Here is a 25,978-nt window from a genome sequence, read left to right as displayed (position 1 = left end):
TCTGGTTTCTTGGGATATATTCCTAGAAGTGGGATCACTGGTTCAAATGGAAGTTCCATTTTTAGTTTTTTGAGTCACCGCCATATTTGAGGATGGGACAGTCAATTAGCATATTCCCTCTTTATTAGACAGGATATACACACACACATTGATATGATCATAACACATCTGCTTTCCTCATGAAAATACCTATCTTTACCAAAATACTGTTATCCCAAATCCCACATTAGGCTTTGCCAATTCCTTTTAACAATCTCAAAACTTGGTTTCATGGGAACAGTAATTTCAGCATCTTTAATAATAAAAGCATAATATGCTAATTAGACCAGACAGCCAAACAACTTTTCGAACATCATTCTGGATGTCCTTCCAGACAAAGCTGCCATGGCAGGGGCAGAGGCAGAAGCATTCAGGGGTAATCAGGCAGGCAGGTGAGTGGTTAGGGATGATGAGGCAGGAAAGTAAAGGCAGTTAGGGGCGATTAGGTAGGCAGGTGAGCAGTTAGGAGCCAGCAGCCCTGGATTGTGAGAGGGATGTCCAAGATTGTGAGAGGGCAGTCGGACATCCCCCAATGGGTCCTGGATTGCGAGAGGGTGAAGCCCAGGCTGAGGGACCGCCTCCCCTCACAAGAATTTTGTGCACCAGGCCTCTAGTGTGATAATAAGAGCTTAACTGAAAAAATATAAGGTCCATGGTGAGATGACTTAGTTAACATTGCCTACCACATACCTCTCTTTGAGATCACAATTCATTTTAGCATATGAAAGGTTATTACACATTCTTTAGTAAGGAAACATGTTAAGCCCTAGCTGTTTGGCTCAGTGGATAGAGCATTGGCCTGCAGACTGAAGGGTTCCAGGTTCGATTCCAGTCAAGGGCACATGCCTCAGTGGTGGGCTCGATCCCCAGTAGCGGGCATGCAGGAGGCAGTTGATCGATGATTCTCTCTCATCATTGATGTTTCTGTCTCTCTCTCCCTCTCCCTTCCTCTCTGACATCAATAAAATATATATATTTTTTAAAAAAGAAACATGTTAAAATTTAATAGGAGATTTTCCACTCTGATTTTCTTATGGACACATTTTGTTTTTAGCATACTTATTAACTTTTCATGTAAGGCTCTTTGGGAATGCTATTTAGCTTAGTTTTTATCCCATAATAAAAGCCACAGATTTCAACTTTAATCAGTGACTTTCACCTTTCTTTAAGCTACTATAGAGAGGAAGATTAAGAATGATAGCTTGAGCCAAAGATAAATACCTAGAAGGCTAAGAGGAGGAAGGGAGGGTCCAGGATATGGAGGACTAACTTCAGTATGCTCAGAGTCTTGTACTAGGCCCCTATGTGTCAGGAAAAAGAGAGTTACATATTGTCTCATAAGTGTGATTGTGAGACAACATAGTATTAGATATGCATGTACGAATGCAAGACTATGTCTCTTCCTATCATGCAAGTATTTTTTGTGTGTGATGACATTAAGTAAATTCTGACCACTATTCATCTTTTCAGTGGCCATACCCATAAATGTATTTTACTGAAATGCTGACATTCTTATTTTCTGTTATTACCAATAATTTACCTAAAATAAGATATACAATGTTCCATATCCCCACCAGTTTGAATTAATTTTTCAATTAAAGATTTGTTAATAAAGTCTTTCTACTGAAATACAGAGTTGACTTTATTTATAACTTCCACTTTAGCCACTGTTTTTAAATTTAGCAAAAGGAAAAGCAGTCATGCTTTGTGGTGTGACTTTTTCTTTATAAACACAAGCTACTCATTGCTTGAGATTGTTTTCATCTCTAGATACACAGATATTTTTCTTAGGATCCCTCATGTTATTTTAGCTATAATTTTGTTATTTTTTATGTTGAGGAATGTCATAATTACTCAATATAAAATGTATATAAACATCATAGAGTTGAGGTACACATATTCTTTTTGCTAAGATATATTTAGGTAGGCTAAAATCACACCCTCCCCCAAATAACATTGTGTGTTATCGCACAGGTTCAGCAAATCTGGAGGTAAAAGGGATTTAATATGTTGCTGTATCTCTGGTTTCTCAAAAAATTTTTCTTGTAAACATTAGCTAGACATTTGCAGAAATAGATTCTATGACTGAATGACTTTGCCCCAACTGATGGCTAGAGCCACATTTTAAACACTATCTGGTTCATCTCTCACTAATGAATTTTGTTTTCAGCTATGTAGTGAACTCAGGATTATGTATCATAGCATGTGACATTTATTCTTTATAGACAGAGAAAAACAATATACCACAATAGCTACTAGCCCTACAAATGACTTACTCAGTGTGCGTTGTGAAAATTTCCATAAGTACAGGAAGCTATGTTTCTAGTTTCTCTCAGGTGTTGAGGCATAAACTGAATTGTTTCTGAAGAGACTTTCCTACCAATGGGCTTGATATACCTGTGAATAGAATTATTCTTATAAGAAACCTGGAAAAATATGTTGAGAACTTAGAAGTTTGATAATAGATAGGGAGCACTAAGCACCCAGGGGAAGATTGGAGTACATCAACTTCCTTCTTATCTATGTTTTTCATAGGCACTTTGTGTCTGATGAAATCATAAAGTCAAATCACCTTTAGCGGTTCTCTGAATTCTTTATAGTATGGGGCCTGTAAACCACATTAAAAATTCTGACTTAATCTGAATATTTTAATCCGAATATTTTGTGAAAGGGCCCTTGTTTACAAATTATAAAATTATATTTTAATGGGATTTAAATTGTAATTATTATTGCCCAAAATTGTTATATAGTGTTCACTTTAAAATAGGTGAATTAAACTATTTCAATGGTTAAGGTACTGATGATCAGTCCTACTCAATACTATGCAGATGCTTTTCATTAGTAGAAACATGTATATTTTTGTTTTATCAAGTACAGGAAATAAAAAAGCAAGGTGAAAAATAGCTATGCACTAGAGCAGCAAATGGAAAGGAAGTTTCTCTCCAGGAAGGAGGGATGGACATCAAGTTACATCTTGCTTTTCCATCCAACCTGTAAGTGTGCCATCTCACTAGATCCCATCTCAAGACCTATGCCTTCTTGGAGGTGGTCTGGTGCTGACAAGTGTAGGCACGAAAAAAAGATTGTGATTGCATGAAAGTTCTCAGAATAACCATGATAAACTATTTTAACATCCCCTTTTAAAATGTTACTAATTGTTAAATGTTATTGCGGACAGTAAGGGAATGAAAAACATATAGCTTTATATCTAATAACCTCTTGGAAAAGTATTTCCCTCTCTGAATATGTATATCTGCAAAAAAGACTAAAAGAAACCAAAAGTTACCAACCTAAGAGATTTTAATATTTGCTTCATATCATAATGCTCCCATTCCAAACTATAATGAGAGAGAGAAATAATCAGAGAGCCATAGTAGTAATTAACAGGATAGTATGATTTATATAAAAGATTAAAATACTAAGGCATTTTCACCCTAGAGAAGAGAAGATATCAAAGTAACATATATTTAAGGTAGCCAACTGAAAACAGTTTCCCTCCCATATCACCTCTTCTCATGGAGCATATATATTCGCTGTTGCAGTTCTGAAGGTTATGGAGTTAGTGATTCATTGAAGTCTATCCTGACATTAACAGTGATTTTTATAAATGCTAGGGAAATGAGCAAATTGTCTCTAGTGGTGTTGTAAGATAGAATAGGCATAGAAGTTTACTTCTAATCATTTTGCTTCAGCAGGGAGACACATTAAATGGCATTTTATAGAAACCAGCCCTAGGACTCTGATTTCTCAGTGGCAATTGTGTTGTTCAATAAAGGTTTATAGATTTCTGGATACCTTGGGGGTATTATCTGAATTCAGATAGTTAAAATGTCACAAGGCAATAGCTGCTGATTGAAAAAAATACTAATCAGAATGTTTACAAACTAATACTTTCTCTGGACTTTTAAAAAAGAGTTTTATGATTTGGTTGCAATAAAGACTCTAGTACTTAACAACCAATTGCTTCACACTTTCACAAAACTTTTCTTCTCCTTCATGGACTTATGTCATATGTCTATTTTTCACTGAGAGAAAAAAAATCACCAAAAGTGTGTTAAGATATTTATGCACCCCTGAATGGCATTAGTTGTACAGGGCACATGTCCAGAATGGCAGTTTTGTGACCAGAAGGGTAATGGGAACCATCTTTGAGATGTATGCAAAACACCAGGCGATCCCAGCCAGAGTCAGATCATCATGAACAGGACCTGGATGGTGATTCAGGGGAAATGCATTCCAGAGCACTGCTGTCAGTGCTGTCTCCATGGCTGGATTCTGCAGGACCTTAATGAAATTCCTCTGCGGTCCCGGAGCCGTGCCGATCTTGTCCAGGCTCTCTTCTGGGCCTGCGTCCATAGAATGGTGCCGTATGTCACACTGCCCAAAGCATGGGGTTTTCTCTCACGGACCCTCCTACCTTACAGGATGAGTGCAGAGGCTTTCTGAGAGGAATCTGCATGTTTTAGGATGCATTTGCTTAATAATACAAATAACCACATGTGCACATAAATGCATGTGTGTGTGTGTGTGTGTGTGTGTGATCAATTTGAATCCCTGTTAAATACAATTTGCTTTAGGAATAATGCTATTTCTCATACATTGCTGGTAGAAAATTGAAAAGTTATAACCTTTTTAAATACTAGAAAATGTATTACAATTTAAAGTACTCATAGACTTTGGCCCTGTGAGTCTCTGCCACATAAATTTAAGCAATGGCATATGAAGATATATGTACAAAATTGTTTATTGTGACAATGTTCACAGTAGCAAAATACTGGAATCACATGTCTGCCATGAAGAAGAGGTTCTATGAGTGAAATATGTTCTATGTGCTTTTAATGACTAAAAAAATAAAAGTTACAAAAGAACATACATATGCACTTCTTGTCAAAAATGGATGACAAGAAATCCTGGATGTATGTGAGTTTGTGTGGTGTGTGCATGTACATATAATTCAATGAAAGTAGGGAAAACTAGTTAGTCAACATGTGTTTCCTCTTAGGGCTGCAGGTATTGGGGTTACTATTTGAATTTGAGGAGGAGAGAAGAGTATATATATATATATATATATATATATATATATATATATATAAATATAAATATACATATATATATGTATTTATGTATGTGTGTATATGAATATGTATGTGTATGAACCAGAAACAGGTAGAGAAAAAGAGAGGAATAGATATTAATTTTATTAATAATTTATCCTCACCATCAAATCACTTAGGGGCCCATAAAAATGATTGCCAATATCAGGAACTTTGCAAGATGTAGAAATGTGTGTCCAGAGATATGTATGGGAAAAGCAGAGAACCAAAAAATAGATTCTGGGACCAATATCACCACTTAGCTATATTAGGTTGAATAACTCTCATAACCTCTTCTTTAGATGCAAAATGAAAATGATATGTCCTTTGACACAACTGGGAAGGAGATATCAATGAACTAACGCCCATACTTGTGTTTTCTAGATGTTGACACATGATGCAGAACTAAAGCTCTCATTATTCTTAATAAGTATGATGCATTTCAAACAAAAAAGGAGGTTCACACTGGGGATCATAATGACATATGAATAATGGAGATGCTAGTTTTAAACACTTCTGCCACTTCCTGACTGTATCTTTTGGAGTTAAATGTCCTAGTAGTGGTGTTTGCTGGTATTGGGCATACAGTAAAAAAAGGGTGCTTTTTCTTGATTGGGCACACAATTGGAGAGGTGGGATAAAGATTAAAGATAAGGGTTTGAGGAGTTATTGGTATGTATAACTTCAAGACATTTTTAAACATAATTTTCTCTCTCTAGAACAAACACTGTGCCACATGGAATGAGAGGTACTAAGAGAAAATACATCCTATCTCATTGTGCTTACATGTTGCTGAAATGTTTATTCTTGTCACTCATGAAGGTGCAAGTGAAATTTTATGTGCAGAATAAGGACTTGGATCACTTATTGATTAAATTACCCACTGTGCATATAATTAAACTACCCATACTCTATTAATATTTGCTAATTTATAAAGTAAAGACTGTGAACTAAAAACAGATTCATTTTCTATTTGACTATTAATTTTATAAACAAGTTTTTATGGATAGCTCTCTGAAATGTTTTCTTTTTGTTTTCTAAATTGCAAGCAATATTAGACAATGCCATCATCCTTAGATTGTTCTTAGATGAGTTGTCACCAACTAGCTGTGGTTGGGATTGGGATTTTTTCAAACTGTAATGTCTTCCCAAGAGAAACATATGTTGCTCGCCTGCGAGGGGACCTATAGAGGTTGAAAGAAACTCCTGGGTAATTCTAGCATGACTCCAAATGGAGAATCACTCAAAGATAAAAGGCTTGTTTCGGGGGTCAGCTTCTTTTGTATCAGCAAAGTATCTTTTCAATAATACTTTGATATTTCTCATATCACATATAAGGGTACATCTAAAAGAGACAGCTCAAAAGAAGAAATCTGTTTCAGAACTTGTCCCCAGACAATTTTATATTAGCTTTCAGACAGGCTGCAACGATTATACACAAAAATTCTATATGGCCTGTGGAATTTACAGATTCTCTTTATTCTCTTTCGGGCTGCCCAACTCTTCTCTTATTGTTCTATTTATCAACAATATAAGGTTTCACAAACAGTTGTCTGTGGCCAACATGTTCTGCATTCCTAGGCAAAAAGATGACCAAAAACAGTCTTGCAAGAGACCGATGCGAAGCAAAATAAGCCGTGTTTTTTTTAATATATATTATACAGCCTGACATACTGGAGATTTAACTTCATGATTTTTGTCAAACACAGTGTGTGTTCTATATAATATGTATTTTCATAGCTGCTTTGAGCAGTATCAGATTATGCTTAGTATCCTCATAATCACTGAAGCGCTCTTTACATTTTTGGTGTGTTTTTTTGGATTAGATAGACTTTTCTGGAAAATGTCAGAGAGTAAGCTTGTGAAAAATTATTTATGTCAAGGTAGAATGTATATATATATATATATATATATATATATATATATATATATATATATTCTCCCAATATGTTTTGATTTAATGGAGAGATTGATTAATTAAACCAAATAGTCATAAAAACAGATTTGTATTTCTGCAGTTGTAATTTTTTAAAATCTCATATCTTTAACTCATTATTACTCACAGGTAAAGTGTCTACCCTGTCAGTGTTGGGTCCCTAATTATGGTTTTGTGGATAAGCAAGGAATCCCGACTAGCTCTTCCTCTGGTTGGATTATCTATTTTCTGGATCATAAAGCTGTCACTGCATAACCTAGAAACCTTTTTAAAGATGCATGTTTGGCTGCATTTGTTCTCCAACAGATGTCTGGATAGTTAGAATCTCTTGAGAGTACTATAACTTGTGGTTTCAGTTACAATAAGTGATCCAAGCATTTTTTGGATTTGCTCCTCTCCAGTTCTGGGAGAAAATCTGTAGAAGAAATTACAGAGGGTGTTCCATTTCACCCCTCCCCACTCCCTTTTCCCTTTATTCTTTGTCTCTGTCTTCAAAGTTTCTTTGTATCTGCTTTTGAAATTGAGGTCACTGGATTGGTGAGCAGTGTCTGCATTCCATATTGCACCTCCTGATCCCAAACTGCTTTTACCCAAGAGGTTTTCACACTGACATTCAAATTTTGAGCATGGTAAATTTCCACTATGATCAAAAACTATGTAACTCTGTGGTTTATATTTTATTTTATATTGTATGCAAGGTTCGTTTTTAAATGACTGATTCAGATTTGTACCTCCATATCCCAATGCTGAAAGTATTTGCCAGTTTCCCTTCCAGCAGGGCATTTTAACATGCATATGTCTGAGGAATTGGATGTCGCTAAAGGCAAAGGCTGAAGATTCTGTGCTTGGGAGGGTTTGTGATTCTGGAGGGAGAAAGGCTCTGAGAGGGCAGACAGACTGAGGTGCTCGCTGTCTGGGTCTGGGAAACAGGAGCAGTGGGAACACGTCGGCACTAAGGGCTTGTCCCTGCAGTGTTTGCCTCAGTGTGCAGGTGCTGTGCTCCTTACAATAGCGTCGTAAATGTGGGTCTAATGGTAACATCAGGCTCGGTGGGTTTTACATTTCTACTCCTTTAAATCTGAATTTAAAGACGTTTTGACAAGTTCAGACAGTTTTCACCTCATTGCTTCTGACAGCACTACTGCATGGAGATTTAAAATCCATTCTAAATGTGCCTTGAGGAAACATCTTCATACGCAGAAAAACCTCCCTCTGCTGATAAATGACGACACTGTCATATTTAGGAGTCTTTTACCATTGCTTTAGTGTGTAAGAGATGTAATGATAAGAAGGTAATTGTAATTCAAATGTCATAATATATTTAATATCTTTTCAGGGGGTGTGCGGGGAGAGAGTAACCAAAGAACTTACATGCATAAGCATGGTGAAGGCCTCGGGGGTAATGGGGGCGAGATGGAGGGGGTCAATGAGGAATAAAAGGGGACATCTATAATACTTTCAACAATAAAAGTAAATTTTTTAAAAGTCCATCTTATTTGAAATGACTTTAAAAGAACTGTTGTTCAACATTTAAATACTAAGTGTAGAGGTACTTAGTACTCATCAAACTGGCAAAAATATTTTTAATATATGAGAAAAAAAGTTAATATGCCTAATATACAAAAATACTTAGAAATCTATGGGGAAATTACTTTCTTAGAAGCATAGAAAATTCGCCAAAGATAAAACACAGAAAGAAATGCCATAATCAAATAATGTTCATCTTCACTAATGCTGGAAAAACTGCAAAATGAAACAATCAGATACATTTAATCTGTAATAATAATAATAAATAGGAAATAAATTATGATTGCACAGACTTCCTGAAACATTTAACACCGACAATGAAATATGCCAATGTAAGTGTACACAGTGCTTGGGTTCAGCAAGCACATTTTCAGAAATATCTTACCTACTAAAGCATTCACATAAGTAACATATTCACGTATTTGTAAGTGTATATATCTAAATGATGTAGATCTATAGAGAATTGTGTAATTTATGGCATAGGGTGCAATGGATATTGTACAGCCCCTCCACAGGGTTCATCTACATATTCTGACATTGAACGGCTTTCCAAGATAATATTGCTGGTGAAATAAGCATGTTGTAAGCACAGTATAAATAGAGGTGTGAGTACCTCCAAAGTATACTGAGCGAGTTGTTTGATGACGGGATATTATGTAGAACTTTTACTTTCTAAACACTTCATAGCTTGATTTTCAAACAATAAATCGATGATGTTTTGAAATTAGAAAAAGAAAAAAAGAATAAAGGGGGACTCCATGGTGGTTAAACACGATCTATTTTGCTATGCACCTGAAATGAAATCAGTGCTCCCAAATTGGGTTGCTCTGTCTCTTAACTCCGCCCCCCCTTGAACATTAGAGTTAAGGTGCTACCTCCACATAGATCTTATTTGGAAATTCTTAACCAGCATTTAAACCAATTGTCCCAGGGCTCAGACAAACAAATGTGGTTGTATGATCATTACCAGTGATGATTTTATAAAGTAGGAGAAGATAATATGACTGTCTCTAGCATCACTTTCTTTGTGATCATTTCTCATTGTGTCAGTGTTAGAGGTCAGTGGTGAAGGTTGGATATTTTGATAAGGCATCAAATACAATGTTGTATATATTTATATTTATAATGAATATGGCATATCTTATTAAAGCAGAGATTCTTCTTGTGTTTTTTAATGTAAAAATAAGCTGCCAACTTATAGTAAGCATTCTGATTTAAAAGGGTTTCTAGACTCTAATTATCTATGAAATGAAAAGTTTATATTTATTGATTTAAGTATTTACTTTTAGGTCATAAAATATTCTAGCCACACTTCCAGGTTTTATCTTTCACTTTTTCTTCTCTTTATATCAATAGCATGTACCGCTAGTGTATGTTTACCACATTACTTTTATTATCCCCAGCAATAAAATTAATTGAAAACATATTCTACTTATTTAAGTGTTGTTAAGCGATTATGCTTCCTTGGAAGTAAGACGTGCTTTTCTAATGGATGTGACTAGCAAACATTGCCTAAATCTCAGGTGCGTCAGAGTGTCACCTTTGCAGTAGCCCAATTTATTATTTATTTCTACTCAATAGCAGAATATTTAACTGCACCAAGTGTGAGTATTCTTAGCTCAACCCAACGATATCTCCATTGTGTTTAGTTTAAAACAATTTACCAGAGCTGGTCTGGCGCTCAGTTGGTTACAGCATCGTTCCAATATACCAAAGTTGTGGGTTTGATTGTGATCAGGGCACATAAAGAATCAATAATGAATGTGTAAATAAGTGGAACAACAAATTGATCTCTCTCTCTCTCTCTCTCTCTCTCTCTCTCTCTCTCTCTCTCATCAATCAATAAATAAAAGATTTTTCCATTTAGAGATAAAACCTCTTCTCAAATTCTTCCCTCACTTTCTCCCTAGGATTGTCTCTCTGCTCCTAAAGTTAGTCACATTTCAAAAATTGCCCATTAAGAGGTTGCTATCAGATGTTTGGTCTTGTCGTTTCAATCCTATCCTGGCCATTGTTTCCAAGCATATTCCCTCCCCGCGCTCTCCCTCTCTGTGCATTCTCTGTACCAGGCTCCCCTGATAATGAACTATTTCACCTGAGTTCAGCCTCATAGTGCTTGTGATCCTCCCAGATGCTCAGGTGGTGTGGCCCATGTCATTTCTCCTGCCATGGGGTGCCCACATTGTAGCTATGGAACATACTGGCAGACTCTGCATAATACTTCCTGAGCTAATGTATCCTTCTTGGAGAGCCCAGGGACAATTTAGGATCTAAGGAGGGGGAATTCTCCAGGCTTTTCATGCTTGCTATTTCTACTTCCTTATCCCCAGAGTCTTTTGCAAAAGTTGAATCTGTGAAGCTATTGCCTCCCCCAAAATCTCAGCTAGAAAATGAGTTGTGGTGCCTTATTCAACAGATTTTTCAAATTTTAAAGGGAGATCGTATTATGATCTTTCTTGATCAAGACTTCTCTTCTATTGCTAATTATCTTAAATTTATTTTCTATGTTCATACTTTTCCTCACGCTCTTCCTAGGTCTGGTTTTCCCCTTTTCTTTTGGTGGTCAGGTGGCGGTGGTGACAGAAATGGAGGGAGGACCTGGGTCTGTGGGTTGACATTTTCTTTTCAATTTTTCTTCTAACTGAGTCACAGACTCCCAACTCCAAAGCCAATGGTGTGATGTTTTTGTTTCCAGGTCCATTTCTTACGACAACCTCGTAGGCCAAATGGCTACCTCATGTCTTCAATGTTCACACTGAGGAAGTTTGGGGGGAAGTGGTTATCTATATCAAAAAACATTCCAGTTAATATGACATATCCTATTGCATTATTAAAGCACGTAGTCTTCATTCGAAGTATAACAAGTAGTAATCATTTACTACATCTTAGGAAAAACATTGCAGATGTATAGTTAAAAAAATCACTAAGACCGCTATTTTGTTAATCCTGATATCAGTTCCCTTAAAGTGTTTCTAAACTGAAAAAATTATATAAAAATGTATTAACAATTCCTTGAATTGATTCATGAAAGAATTTTGACTTGGGAAGTTAAGGAAGTATAAGCTACTGTCACAGCCTACAGCCTACATAGTCCATACAGGAGACGCCAGGCTCTGACATCAGACCATCTCACCTTCAATCCTAGCTCTACTGCTTGATAGTTGCATAACTTTTCTTAGTTCCAATTTTCTCATTTGTAAAATGGATACTATTATAGCATGGTGGGTGGCATTAAATGAAATATTTCATGTAAAGCACTTAGCACAGTGCCTGGCATATTCAGCCCTAAGAAAATGCTCATTAACATTATTTTTATGCTGTTTATTTTCCTTTCTACTGACAATCTCATTGACTAAATGATAAAGCAATTGTGGATTACAAGTATAGAAGATGAATATGGGTGATTTCAGACAGCCAGTGGGGAGATTTTAGGATATGCTATAAGCTTATTTTATATTTTATATGGGTTTCAGTTAGGGAAGTGAGAAGGCAAAAAAAAAAAAAAAAAAAAGCCTGAATAGGAACAAAATCATAGTGGGTTTTGTCTTCTGGTAAACAATTAAGGGAAATCCTAAATATATGTAGATAACATAAGGATGATGAGCTAATGATATATGGAGACCACATAAAGTTCATGGGGATTAATGATTGTGTCCTCTTTAACCCTTATTGGGAAAACTAAGTGTACTGAATGGCTTTTTAATGTCCTGATCTACCCTCATCAACTGTATAACAAGAAAAATTATAGCCATACTTCTCTGATGCACCTTATTAGTAGTAGGCTCTGTTGCTTGTGGTTCATTTTCTTGTGCTTTGCTTATGCCAATTTTGAAATTTACAGATATGACTATCTGGCCATTAAAGGAAAGGTTTGATTTATGTGCCTTCACCACATTAGATATTTAATGCATTTCAGGTCATAGATGAATTTAATTGATTTTTTTTAAGATAATGCAAAGACTTGACAACAACAAAAAAATTGAAGAGATGAAGTTATAATGAGAGAATGCCTTCTGTTATTCTGGTTGGAAAATGTAGGGCTATGTTAAGTAATTCAATTCTTGTCCACAGAAGAAGGCTAACATGATTTTGAAGGAGTCGTATGTCTTTGCAAAGCAAACTAAGGATTGCCTTTATTTAAAGGGGAAAAAAGACACTCAAACCACTTGATGATTCCAACACTATTCATGACTTGCGGTGCTGACATTCTATAGATTGATGGAGTCTTCAAGTGTGGAAATACTGAGTCATACGGAAGATGAGACGTTTTAATAATGAAAAAAATATTTATGCAGTCAGCAGATTGTCAGCTAAGGTGGTTTAGATTATAAGAGTCACCCAACAGAGACTATGGTATGTTGTAAATTATTCTAACCACACAATCATTTGAAAAAGAGTAAAGCAAACAGAGTGAATTGGTATACCACAAATCCTTTTATCTCCTTTCTCCCCCTCATTCTCCTCTTGATCCTCCTATTCTTCCTTTGAAATGGGGGGAGGTGAAGGGGGCTGTAGACTCTGTATCTAAACATAATCTATATACACATAAGAAAAAAATAAGATGGGACTAACTTTTTCAGGAAGTGTTGTTTTTCCCCAATACACAAATGCTACAGAACTCAGATAGTGACTTGTGGTTCTGTGAGTTGCTTGTTTCCATTTGTACTCTTCCTTCATGTAGTTGTTTTGAGACTGTCTTAATGTCTCCCATCAATGACTAGCTAACTGTATCCATTTTATAATGATACCCACTGTTTTATAAAATTCTTTGACAAGTTGGAGGGACAAGAAATGAAACCCCTGCATCTGGTTTAGTAACAATTGCAATTGAAAGCCATACTGGTTCATTTAACCGTTCTATTGCTGACATCCAGCCCAGACATCAGCAGTTTTAGATCAAGGATCAAGAAGCTAGCCTGTGATCCCAGCACTCACAAAACAGCAATCAGGCTGCGTTCTATTCCTTATGTAATAGCCTTAACTTCGTGTTTTGGTATTTGGTTTTAAAAAAAATTCAGAGCAGGCATTATTCTGGATCTTTACTCTTCCAAATATTTATGCCCCAGGACAAAAATAATGGAAACTGAAGGAGTTATACTAATTGCCATATCAGAAATTAGTCAATTGACTATATGAGTACCAATCAGAGTTACATTTTTGTTGCATTTACTGTTTGATAAACTTTTGCTATGAGTTGGAATTCATACATGTTCACATATTTTCCTTTTGTCACTATTCTTTTAAATTTACTTGCGAATTTTATTTTCTTTCTATGAAGTTTGGATTTTTGTAAGCCATCTTAACTATTTTCTGGAGAGAAATGTGATAAAAATAAGTACATTTATAAATAGAATATAGGTTCATGCTATTAGCTGGGAACTGACTATATCTATTTTGCTGACAATACTAGATTCAGTTTTTAACCCTAATTGTTCACCATAATTTATAGCAATCCCACAGTGGAATACATTTCAAACTAACACTAGAATTTATTTACAATTTTAGTCCAAAAAGTATGATTTTTGTTACTCTAAAGTATTACAGTATTAACTGAAGTGCTGCCTAAATATCCCAAAGATTTGTTACATCATTCCCCCCCCAATATCAGCTCCCTTTGAAATTAGAAATAATATGGTTTATTTTATTGTTTTATTTACTCATTTTATTAGGAAATAAATGTTTTATTAGGAAATAAAAAACACACTGAAGAATTTGTACTGTCCAAATAGCACTACTGTCTGGTCAAGAGGTTTTGTCACCTGTTGGTTAGTATTTTTAAAACTATGAGCTCAAGCACTGAATTTCCTTAGAGATCAGGTGTTCTGACCTTACAGCCAAGATTGTCTTTTTGTTTTTTGTATCTCATGCATTGTAGATTATGCCTATTCTTTTAGTGTGACATATATTAATGCTTTTCATTGCTCTCATTGTCACTTTTTCTAGGTCTACAGCACCAAGACAAGAGCAAGGAATCACCATGGTACTGAAACACACAGTATTAATAAGTCAGATTGGAGCATGAATCCCGGGCCCACTGGGAATAGATGCTGCCAGGATTTTCCATTCTGCGATTGGCACAATAGACATGGAAGGAGAAGAGGAGTGTCAGCCAGCTGACTTTGCATTGGAGCCTTTTCTTGAGAAAGCAGAGTGGGTCCTAGACATTGAAGAAAAGCATTTTTGTTTATTTTTCCCCTCATCTGAGCCTTTGCCAACTGTGCAACTCTTTTTATCTTATTTTATTTTATTTTGTTTTTTTATCTCAATACATGGTTTAATTTTTGTTTCATTTTGATTTTTTTTTTTAACCAACCACCTTGTCAGGAAAAGATGAATCACAAATGAATATGCTCATTCTTTCAGGAATAAAATTTTATAGCTCTATGTGCATCTATTTTTGTAGAAATACAGAAAGTTTGATTTAGCATTGATGGGCTATTTTTGAGGGATGTATTTTTTTTAATATTGTAAAAATTGTTTAAGTTCTGTTTAAAGAACTTGCTCTCAGAGAAGCACTGGCAAAAAAAAAAATGTTTAAAATGCTTGTCTTTTAAGATGTCTGTGATAAGCTCTGTGCTTTCTAGGTTACCTCAAGTGTCTGATAGTTTATCCCTTTTTACAAAAGTAACACCGTAGCCAAGCCAATGTAGTGCTGTATCACATTAAATCTCAGTGAAGATTGAATTCCATGCTACCTTACTTTGCTTTGAGTAATATGTATAGCTTGAAAAAGAAGTTTTTTAATGAACATACTAAGGAAAGAATATTTGATTACTTCGATTTCTCCCAATCAGTACTTGTAGCTTGATTTAAAAAGTTTTACATAAACCTGCAATCAGATGAAGAGTTTGCATAGAATATGTAATTCTCTTTCTAGTCCATCTGAGTTTGATAAATGGAACCTGAGGTTATATCCAACTACTGGAAAAAAGTGCATTTAATCATGCTACCTTGGAGTGCCAGTGACTTATTTTTCTCATTCCTAATTCATAGCAATTTTTAAGGTCACATATTAAGTGGAGTTCTTTTCCTGAACATAGTTTGAAGGGATACTATTTGAGAAAGTACTAGGCATATTACAAAGCCTTTAATTCAATGACTCTTTCTGATCATGTTACCTATCATTGTGAATTGAAAACTAATGTAGTGTATGTGCAATATTTTAAACATAGGTTTTTGCAAGTTTTTTTTTTGAAATCTGGGTTTAGATGATTTAATTCTTTATAAGAAAGACACTTAGAGCAAAATTAAATTTCAATTTGAATTTATACCACAATTACTGAAATTGGGTTAACAATTTGATAATTTGTTATTTAAAATTTATTTTTGAAAACCCCAATTCAAATTGATTGGCCATCAGAATGTAAATAAGGTTAAGTTGGAATTATCAAGACCCTTCTAGAAAAAGATTATGAAAGTAGCAGTTAATGATAGTTTAAGGACTTTTAATGCAAAGTCCATTCTTTTTTCCAGGTCTTTTCAGAGATGGGTCATGTTAAAAAGTTAATGTTGTAGAGAAGTTTTTTGTTTGGTAAAAAAAAAAAAAATCAAATTTTTTCCATCCCTGTCTTCACCCATGTGAAATACAATATTTAGTGAAAGACCACTTTTCATCTTAAAGTGTGTATATTATGTATGTGAACATTTTAGATATAAGAACAACAAAACCTCTGCTTAGCTAGGCAGAGTTCTCACAGATAATTTTCAAATATGTTCCTTAGCTGTGTTTCATGTACTAGTTTTCTTTCCTGGAGCATCTCATGAGCTATACACTGTCTTGTGGTATTCTTATCACTCCATCCATTGCTTTTTCTTAGCCAGACTCTCCTTAGCACAATGTGCACATTGTTACCTAATGTGAGGTCCAAACTTAAGGTATCTTCCACTTACTAATGACATGAACTTAGATTTTTAGGGCCTGGCTTAGTTAAATGATCTACATTTTGATTTACAATTTGATATATTACAGTTGTTAGTAATTTTGCCAAAATCTGTGGAGCAGAGTTGAATGTATCTATAAAATTGGTTTCATTTGTGTCCTCCTGAGTTTTCAAAGACAAATATTTGGTATTCCCATGGGAAGACTCACTGGGGATTATTTATTTTTCTCTTCTTCCCTTGGAAGTTCCTTTTCAGTGTCTCTGAGGATGGTATGGTATACCAACTCATCTAAATCATTCAATTGGATTTTCCCAGTTACGAGAAGAAAAGTATTAACTTTCTGCTCTTTCCTTATTCGCCACTGAATTGAATTGAAGGAGAGAGAGCAATTAGATAGCTTCACTCTAAATTGAGACTGTGTTCTGTGTCACTCCTGGCCACCATAGGATAAAATATTCCTTGGCTCTGGGGGCCTAAGAAGAGTTGGAGACCTAAATTCTGCTGTACACGTGAAAGATTTGTAAGTGAGAAGGGGCCTCGGTGGTGTTGGCACAGTAAGGATTAGATTTTTGCATATGCAAGGAGTGGATCCAATCTAAGTGAAAAAAGAATGAGTGCATGTCTACAATTGTCTGGCACCCCTTACTATGATCACATTATCATTACCAGCAGAAGTTATAAAAAGATCAGTTGTAATTTAGCATGGTATTCTGAATTTATTTTAGGTTTAAAATGCTAGCATACTCTGGGTCTGGTTTGCTAACATCAAAATGATGCAGTTGAACTTAGAGTCTTCCAAACTGCTTTATTGAAGGCTGCCACCTCCTTCCTCAATTTCACATGGAACCACTCTATCTTTGACTATTTTAGAAATCACTCAAGCTTTCTAAAAATCTATGAACTAGCCCCTAGAAAAATGATCTGATTTAGTTGACATCTAGTCTATTCTTTCACCTAAACTATCATGAGCTAAGGAACAACATAATAGTGACAAGTTGATCCTAACAGGTTATCGGTCCCTCATTGTTTATTTGAAAAGAGTGCTAAACTTTTTAAAAATCAGTGTTTCTTCTTAAGAAGGTTAACCATCCACTCCTCTATTTTTTCTTCTTTCTCATTCCTCTTAAAATTACAATATTATTTTAAGCAAAAGTGGCCAGGATTGTTTTGAATTTTGCAAATGAGAACTAGTGGATGACAAATGATTGAGGAATTAATTTCTTTAACTTTATAAGAAACTTTAAAAACAACACATCCCAGGCATTGGATTAAATGTGCCATTGAGAAACTCATTCATTATGCACATAGTATTTGCCCATTCCTACTCTAAGTGAGACCTATAGAATACATGACAGAATCTATCTCACTTTTACATTTACTGTCTGGTTTAATGTTACATTTGTAATTTAAAGGGGCAATCAGAAACTATATTTCAAGAAACTGCATTCTATTTCTTTCAGAGTGTCCCTTTGTTAGATAATATTTGCTGAATTAAGTCAATGGGGCAGTGGCATTAACTGTAGAAAAGGAAAGAATTTATGTTAGCGTTCTGATGGGGATATGAATTGAGAAGTAGAATGAATTAATGGAAAAGTGCATTGTGTTGGGCATTAGGTAATTCTCTGAATTCTGGCTTAACCACAATTAGATATATGTGATTTGGGAGTTTATTTATTTATCTCATGAGTAAAGTGGGATAATAATACCTACTGGCAGGCTGTGAAGATTGAAAATCATATATATGTATATAAAATCCATCATCAGCTCATAGTAGATGTTCAATAAATAGCAGCTATCACTCATGTCTATCAGTTGAGTAAGTAGGTCATAAAACTGAGCTCCCAAATGTCCTCTCTACTTCCCATACCCATTTCTGCAGCAGTAGATATATTACTGTGCTTTTCCATAACAAATTAATGCAAGAGAATCTTTGCCTTCTACTAGGTGTTGAAGATAAAATGTAAAATTCTTAATTATCTCTAATTTTTGAGTGTACCATTTATGAAGGAAAATAACCTCTTAGTGGTATCTAGGTTCAACTCCGAGTTTTCTTACTTATTCCAACATTGGATTCATCTAGGACCCTGTGTATTATTTTCTCCAAAATTAAGGCAACAGGTTTATTAAATCATCAAAGTTATTGTTTTTCAGTTATATTTGGGGCTTCCTTGGCACCTGGAATAAAAACATCTTTTTTGAAGTTATTCATTTTTTTTTTCTACTTGCCATGGAGGAAAAACTGCAAAATACGGTGGAAAAAAATTGTCTGCATGTGAAAGGGAGAAAAAAGGAAAAAACAGAACCCTTTAAGATCTCAGTCAGCAGATTTACTCTGCTTGAGAAAAAAAGAAACAACTTTATTGGAAGCAGATGTTGACACTGTGTCGGTTATTGAAGATGGAAAGAGTTCAGTTGAACCATTGCAGTTACAAAGGGGTATTGATGGCAGTTAGAATTCCTGTGATTGATCACCTTCACAACAGACAGAAGGACAGCAGAAAGCAGAAACTTTGGGACCAAGACTGTAATCAGCCGCCAATTTTAATATGCAGGACCTAAGGATGCAGTTTTGTTTTGTTTTATTCTTTCATCCAGGACAAAAGACACATCTTTGAGAAAATGTAAGCCTTGTTTGAGAGAGAAATTAAAATGTATTTCCTAAAATCTTGGCCCAAGAACCATTTAGTATTAAAGCATTAAAACTATTATTAAAGTTGTTTTAGAAAAATTAGGTTAAAGTTTTTGTTCAGTGATGTATATTGTAAGTGAATCTGTAAACTACACAAAGGTGGATGACTCTGGAGATTGGGGTACGGGTGGGGCCTGCAAGGAGACCTGAGTCTCAATAGCCTCAAAATGTTAATTACCTTAGTAACTTGGTCACAGAACAGACTTTCAGAATTTTTCTGTAGGTTTTTCTTTCTTTTAGTGTTCTCTGGGAATATTACGTATACACTTTTCCAAGGTATAGAAATAGTCATTATTATTAAACTATCATACTTTTCTTATTTCTTTTATTGTCCATTGTGCTTTCTTTTTGTTTGTGTGAAAATATTTTTATAGTTTCAAATAATTGATCAAACTATTTATCTTGAAATTGCAAATGAATTAGTCCAATAAGTTTACCTATCACCCTTTTAAAATTCCAAGAAATAGTAAGTGTAACTTGCCAATTCCATTGTATAAGTAAACAATGACACTTTCTAGAAAAGTGCAGGTCGCCATCAATTAGCTTTCTTTCAAACTGTTTCTGGACTACTAAATTTTGATTTAAGAATAGTTCTTTTACTATATAAGATTCTTTATTTAGCTTTTTTGGTATATGCGTAAGATGTGAACTTTTAAAATGATATCTCTTTATACTAATAGAGATGTACATTTTTTCCTATCCTGTGGCAAGGGCAAAAATTAATGATTATTTACATACTTGATTTAATTTCTTAGGCTATTTACAATCTTGGATATTATATTTGATTTCAAAATACTATTCCATATATTTTAACGAATTAACAACATAGGGAAGGATTTTCATGTGAATTATTTGTATCATTTTAAAGTGCATATATTGAAAGGAAAACACAGATTTAATTTTGTTTTCATCATATAAATCTAAGTAAGATGTACTTTTGTAAAAAAATACATAGCATGTTAAACTTATATTTGTTACTTGGTTAGGTAAACTGAAAATTAATGCTAGTAGTATCTCACAATCTTGAAATACAGTCAAATTCCAGATTTGTTAGTTTTATGAGCAATTTTATGCTATCTTAATTTTACATTTCCAGAAAGATAAATGAATCTTAGCTATATTGTCATTCTTAATTTACAAAAAATAGATGTAATCCATAAAATTTTTGGCTTTAAAACTAATTATAAAATCATATTTTCCCCCTGTTTTTCTTGGGGTTGGGGAAAGAGGCATTTTCGTATTTCTATTCACTTTTCAAATGCAGGTCTCATAACTATGTGTTGATGATATAAAATAATGGAGGACTTTGTAATAAAAATAAATGTCTTCAATTTGTTCAATAAATAATTTAATGTGAACTTAATGTTTATATTTAATGTAGCATTTTGGTTTAATTTGTATTTCTTGACTCTTAACTAAAGCTCTCTGTTTTCTTTTTATTTAAGCAACTTGTAACTATCTTTGGAAATTAAAACATCATAGGTTTTTTTTTAAATGAGGTTTAGTTAATTTTTAGAGCCAAGAAATGTATGTTACAGAGAGAAATAGGTTATAAAACAATTGTTAATAATGGACGAGCAAGTGAAATGGGCTGTATTACATAACTGAGGGAAGCTTATGAATCTTTTAATACAATATTTCTAAAGTTATAGATAGACTCTTTGGGAGAGAGACATTTATTTTATTTTAATTTTTTTGCATTTGTTGATACAGATGAGCAGTATGGAAAAATAAACCAAACTTTCCCAACAATTCTTTGAAATGCACCTAGAAGGAAGTCCCAGACCTGATATTTTTAAAGGAAGCTAGAATTTCCCTACCTGGGACTTCTATTTCCTTATTAAATGAATCTTTAATGTGAAAGTGCAAAGTCTGAAAATCAGTATTGAAATCAGTAGTGCCTCCAGCATTACAGGTGAAATAACTTGGCACAGGCTTTTTGACAGTCTGCATATCTTTAGACCAGACTAGTGTCATAAGTTTCCTATGGATGCTGTAAAAATTACCACAAATTCAATGGCTTCAAACAGCACAAATGTATTACCTTATGGCTCTGTAGGTCAGACATTTGGCCCTGGCCTCAGTGGGCTAAAATCAAAGTGTCAGCTGCATTCCTGGATACTCCAAGGCAGAATCTGTTTCGGTGCTGTTTTCAGGATCTCCAGTCCTTGGCTAATGGCCCCTTCCTCCATCTCCAAAGCCAGCAATTTCTGGTCAAGTCCTAATATGGCATCGCTCTGACCCTCTTTGCCTCCCTCTTACACACTTAAGGACTTTTGTAATTACATTGGCTTTACCTGGATAGTCTGGGATAATCTCCCCATTTCAGAGCCCTGGATTTAATTCCACCTGCAAAGTTCTTAAATGTTAGGCAACATGTTTACAGATTTCAATAATTGTTTTTCATCAGCTTTGTAGTCTGAGGGAATTTACTGTATCACTGAAACTAGCAAGGCTTGTTCCATGTTTACAAAGGTCATTTGTGCAAGATTCATCTTCAATTAAATAATTGCATATGAAGGAAATTCCTGTTGCTCTCTTAAACATCTCACGTGGTTATTACAGTACCTTGGGATCCAAAGGGTTATGTGGCATTTATTTCAGACAGGCACTCAGGGGGGTGGAGACGGGACATCTGGTGCAGATTCTTCCTAGCTGAAGTGTGTTTTCTTTGGGGACAATCACTACCATTTAATTGTTTTGCTTCCTTTTTTGGGAACATATGCCCATTCTGTGATGTTCTAAGTCTCCAAGCATCTCATTTGACTTGCTTATACACATTTGACTAAATATCTATATATATGACCACATTGACGTGGTAAAGCTTTTGTATTTCTGTCTAGATTGAATCATTGCATCTGTTATCAGTTAAGCAGTGGAAAAACTGCTATGGAAAGCCAACATGTTTTGATCAATTTAATGTGTAAAGTAGGTACCTTTACTCTAAAATGCTGTTAATAAGTGAGCTAGACTCTCTTAAAAACAACACTCAAGCAACAACTGCTTTACTTCCCATACCAACTTTGGCTGTGGCTGAATGAACACCAGCATTGATCTTTTCGTTGCACTTGCACAAGAGACTATTTGCAGGGAGCCAAATATAGCAACAGAGGATTTAATATCTTGCCAAAAAATACAAAATCTGTTCCCCTTTAAGCATGACACTCTATCCTTTTCTTGTGGATCTTGCTAAAAGGAAAATATAGCTTTAAACAACCCCATTCCTTCTGCTGGAAGTTTCCTAATCTTTTACAAATGGACTATGTGTGGTTTTATGGTGTTTTATGTTTCCAAAAGAAAATGGCTGTATGAGAAAGTTACCCAGTGTTACTATTTTTTTTTTACAAAACAAACAAGCAAACAGTTATAAATTAAAGATGAGAGTCAATAGCTATACTTTGGTGGCTTCAGGACTAACCAAGGATCACTGTATGATTATGTTTTATTTTATATTGAACCAAAAATAACAATTTAAAGATAGACAAGATCAGGCACGTTCAGGGTGGTATGGCTGTAGACTAAAGATAGAGAGCAGGCAGACAGCTCTGGGGGTTGGGGGTGGGGGTGAGAGTTGTGGGGGGAATGGAGGGATGGAACAAAAAAGAGAAAAAAAAGAGTGAGAATACATGGACAATAGTGTGATGATTGCAGGGGTGAGGGGGTGGATGGAGGTGGAAGAGGTCATAGAAGGGATAAATGTGGATGGGAAAAATTAAATTAAAAAAATGAATTTTACCAAGAAGGTACCTTCTTTTCTTAGAACAAGAGTGTTTCACTCTGAATGCTGTCTGAGTGGTAGATAGACTGATCCAGATTTCTCTATAATGTGGGTAATGACTGATTATTCTGCTATACTTATGATGTATACACAAAATTTTAAAACAGTTTTGCAAACATCACCAAGAAAATAAGCTTTCCACAGTAACAGCTTTACCAGACATCTCTGTGTGGGATTTTAAAACAAACACAAAGCTGTTTGGAAATACTTGGTATACGTAAATATGCTAAATATGCTGAACACTACTAACAGCTGCAGGGTGTACTCTCTCATCCTTGAGCAGAATATTTTGGTGGCAGTGGTGCTTATTTCTTCCACCCTGGCTTGTCATTCCCTGCCCCCTTTGTCTCCACCCACTCCCCCATCCACAATATCCTCCAAAAGCACATACTTGCCCTCCTTTCCCCTCCCCTCTACTTCCACACTGCCTCCAAGAGAATCAGTGCAGTAGATCCACTGGAAAAGGTGGGTTGTGTCCTGGAGGAATGTTTGAGTTACACAATGTAGTAAAGGCTGAGCTTTGAGGAACTTGCTTGCACTTGCTCTGACACCAGCCCGTACACAGCCCAGACACTCTGCAGGCCAGATTCCATTAGGGCTTGTCATTGCAGGGGAGCAAAAGTCTAGTTGAGAGTGGCCTTCTGCCATGATGATCCTAAAGATCACAGAATAATCATTTTAAGTGTGTGGTGTCAGGTTCTGTAACATCAAGAGGCTCATTCATTTATGAAAATAAGCATATGCCTTCCTGCCTGCAGCCAAAAAGAAGGGAGGACCCAAGAGAAAAAACAAAAGTCTCTTCTTGCAGGACTTTGACAGGTTTGTAGAGGAAAAGGTAGCAGATGTGAAGAAAGAAAACCTGGTTCCTCAGACCAGTTTCTCTGGTAATTTGTTGATATTATTCAGTCCCATATTTCCTCAATTTCCATATTTGTCAGGTAAAAATCAAATAAAATGATAAATATCAGCTGTTTCGAGAAAACTAAAAGTACTATATAGATACAGAAATAGGAGCTGACATTTATTCAAAGTCTCCTATATACCATGAACATTATATGAACTTAAAGGAATTCTTACAAATAGCAATTTGTAGGTAGCATTATTGGAGAGGCAGCAACATAAAAAGAAGATTTGAGATTTAGTGATGCTACTTGAAGCTGTATGTCCCTGGATGATTTCCTTAACTTCTCAAAATCTGTGTGTTCACCTGTAAAATGACGATATTAAAAGTGACTAGTTATTAGAGTTGTTATGGGGATTAAAGTACATAAATTATTTACCATTAAGTAAATACTATTTTTATTAATCATATTTTATTAGTAACTTAGAGTATTGAGGAAATCATCAAACACTTGCCCAAGGGCATTATTCTACAGTGACAGAGTCAAGATTCAAACATTTTAACAAAAAAACCACAAAAATCTTAGAACCCCATAATGCCCCCCCCCCCAAAGTTGTTGCTATAGTCCATCTGAAAGTATTTTCTATGAACATATCTTAATACTCCCTTGTGCGATCCATGGCCTACATGGTTCAGGGTTCAGGATCTGGAGAAGGGCCGCGTGCAAATGACAGAGACTAAACAAGAAATAATAATTTGGAAATATTGGGGCCAGGCGGAAAGTTCAATGCAAGGGGAAGGACTTCCACTGGTGCCCAGGCCTTGCCAACCTTTTATTTAATTTTGGATACACATATAGCCCTTAGGCAGGCAATTCTGATAACAGACTATCTTAAAGGTCAGTAAATATTAGTAAAGATTTACTCTGAGACTGTTTGGTCAGGACATTGCTTGAGCTACCATTGTCTCGACTAAACAATTGGTGTATAGCTCTGGCCCTTGCCAGGGCTCAAGGTTCATCAGCGTTCTGGACCCCTTGTTTACACTTCTCTGATAGTGAAGACAATGGGTAGCTTCAAACACTCCCTTGGAACAAAAGAGATAATAGGAGGAACTGACAGTGGCCAGAAAGGGAAGGGAACGTTAGAAGAGTGAGCAAGAGTAATATGGCTGAGATAAGCCAAATAGAGCTATGACAGATTTTGCAATTGCAGACATTCTTTAAAACTTGTGGCTACAGAATGAACTAATTCAACATATTCTGGTCTGAGGTATCATGGTTATTTTTCTAGTCAACTTCAAATCTCATTCAAACAATGAATAGTGGGTTGGAAGAATTACAACATTTTGTTTTGACATCTTATTTTTTTCAACTGAGAATGTCAACTCCCCAATATCTTTACTGATGATTTCTTGTTTTGTCTGCTAAAAATATCAAAATTACATTTTAATTCTGATTTATTTTTATAATCAAAGTAATGTTTGTGAAGTATCCTCATTTTGCACACCCTGAATGTTTGTTGGGGTAAGACCAAAAGTGATAAATCATTTAAAAATATATTATCCTGGACAGCTTTCCTGTCAGAAAGCTAAGATGTTGAAAGAAGATTTGGTCTGTATGACTGTTGGTTGAACATCATGATGCGCACCAAAAGGTCACTGGTTTGATGTTTCTCAGTCACATTGATGTTTTTCTCTCTTTCCCTCCCTCTTTCTTACTCCCTAAAATCAATAAAAAATATTGAAAAAATATTTGGTTTTAGTCTTCTTACCCCCCCCTCAACTTGTCAGTTGTTTAATGTAAATAAAATGACTCTTCTGCATTAGTAAAAAATATATAGTAATATCTATATTATAGAGTAGATATGTGGATTAAATGATATTATGTACAAAAGTCTGTTAAATGCTGGACTTCCTAGGCAGCTTGGGATTTTACATGTCAATTACTAATGTTTATTAGGCACCCGTGAGAAAAAAACGATACAAAAGTTGCCTCATTGAATCTTCAGCACAATTTTCCAATTTTCCTTTTTCTATTAACAATTTAATTTGAATTCACAGGTCATATTATATTAATCAACATTTTGAAAAAACAGAAAATAAGTTGTCGGGTTTTGTTTGTTTGTTTTGTTTTTGCTTAATCTCTTCACCTTTTTCACCTAGAGCCCTTCTCCTCCTCTTTGACAGCTGTCAG

General features: G+C 35.1%; 1 protein-coding gene across 3 annotated transcripts in view; it reads left to right on the top strand.

Moving 5' to 3' along the window:
• VGLL3 (vestigial like family member 3) overlaps nucleotides 1–20,523 on the top strand; it is a 52,389-nt gene extending 31,866 nt beyond the window's left edge. For 2 of the 3 annotated variants that reach the window (XR_004973953.1, XR_004973952.1), the window contains exons 4-5: nucleotides 12,739–12,948; nucleotides 14,539–20,523. Coding sequence is in view for 1 of the 3 variants with exons in the window: in XM_036348687.1 (XP_036204580.1) it covers nucleotides 14,539–14,582 (44 nt within the window). In the remaining 2 variants the exon portion in view is untranslated. The remainder of the gene's footprint in view (nucleotides 1–12,738; nucleotides 12,949–14,538) is intronic. The other variant, XM_036348687.1, reaches the window with a different exon arrangement.
• The last annotated feature ends 5,455 nt before the right edge of the window (nucleotides 20,524–25,978 follow it).

This window comes from Myotis myotis, unplaced genomic scaffold (assembly GCF_014108235.1).
Source record: "Myotis myotis isolate mMyoMyo1 unplaced genomic scaffold, mMyoMyo1.p scaffold_m19_p_2, whole genome shotgun sequence".
Lineage (NCBI taxonomy): Eukaryota > Metazoa > Chordata > Mammalia > Chiroptera > Vespertilionidae > Myotis > Myotis myotis.
The sequence above is the reverse complement of the archived record's forward strand: the minus strand, read 5'-3'. Positions and strand labels throughout refer to the sequence as shown.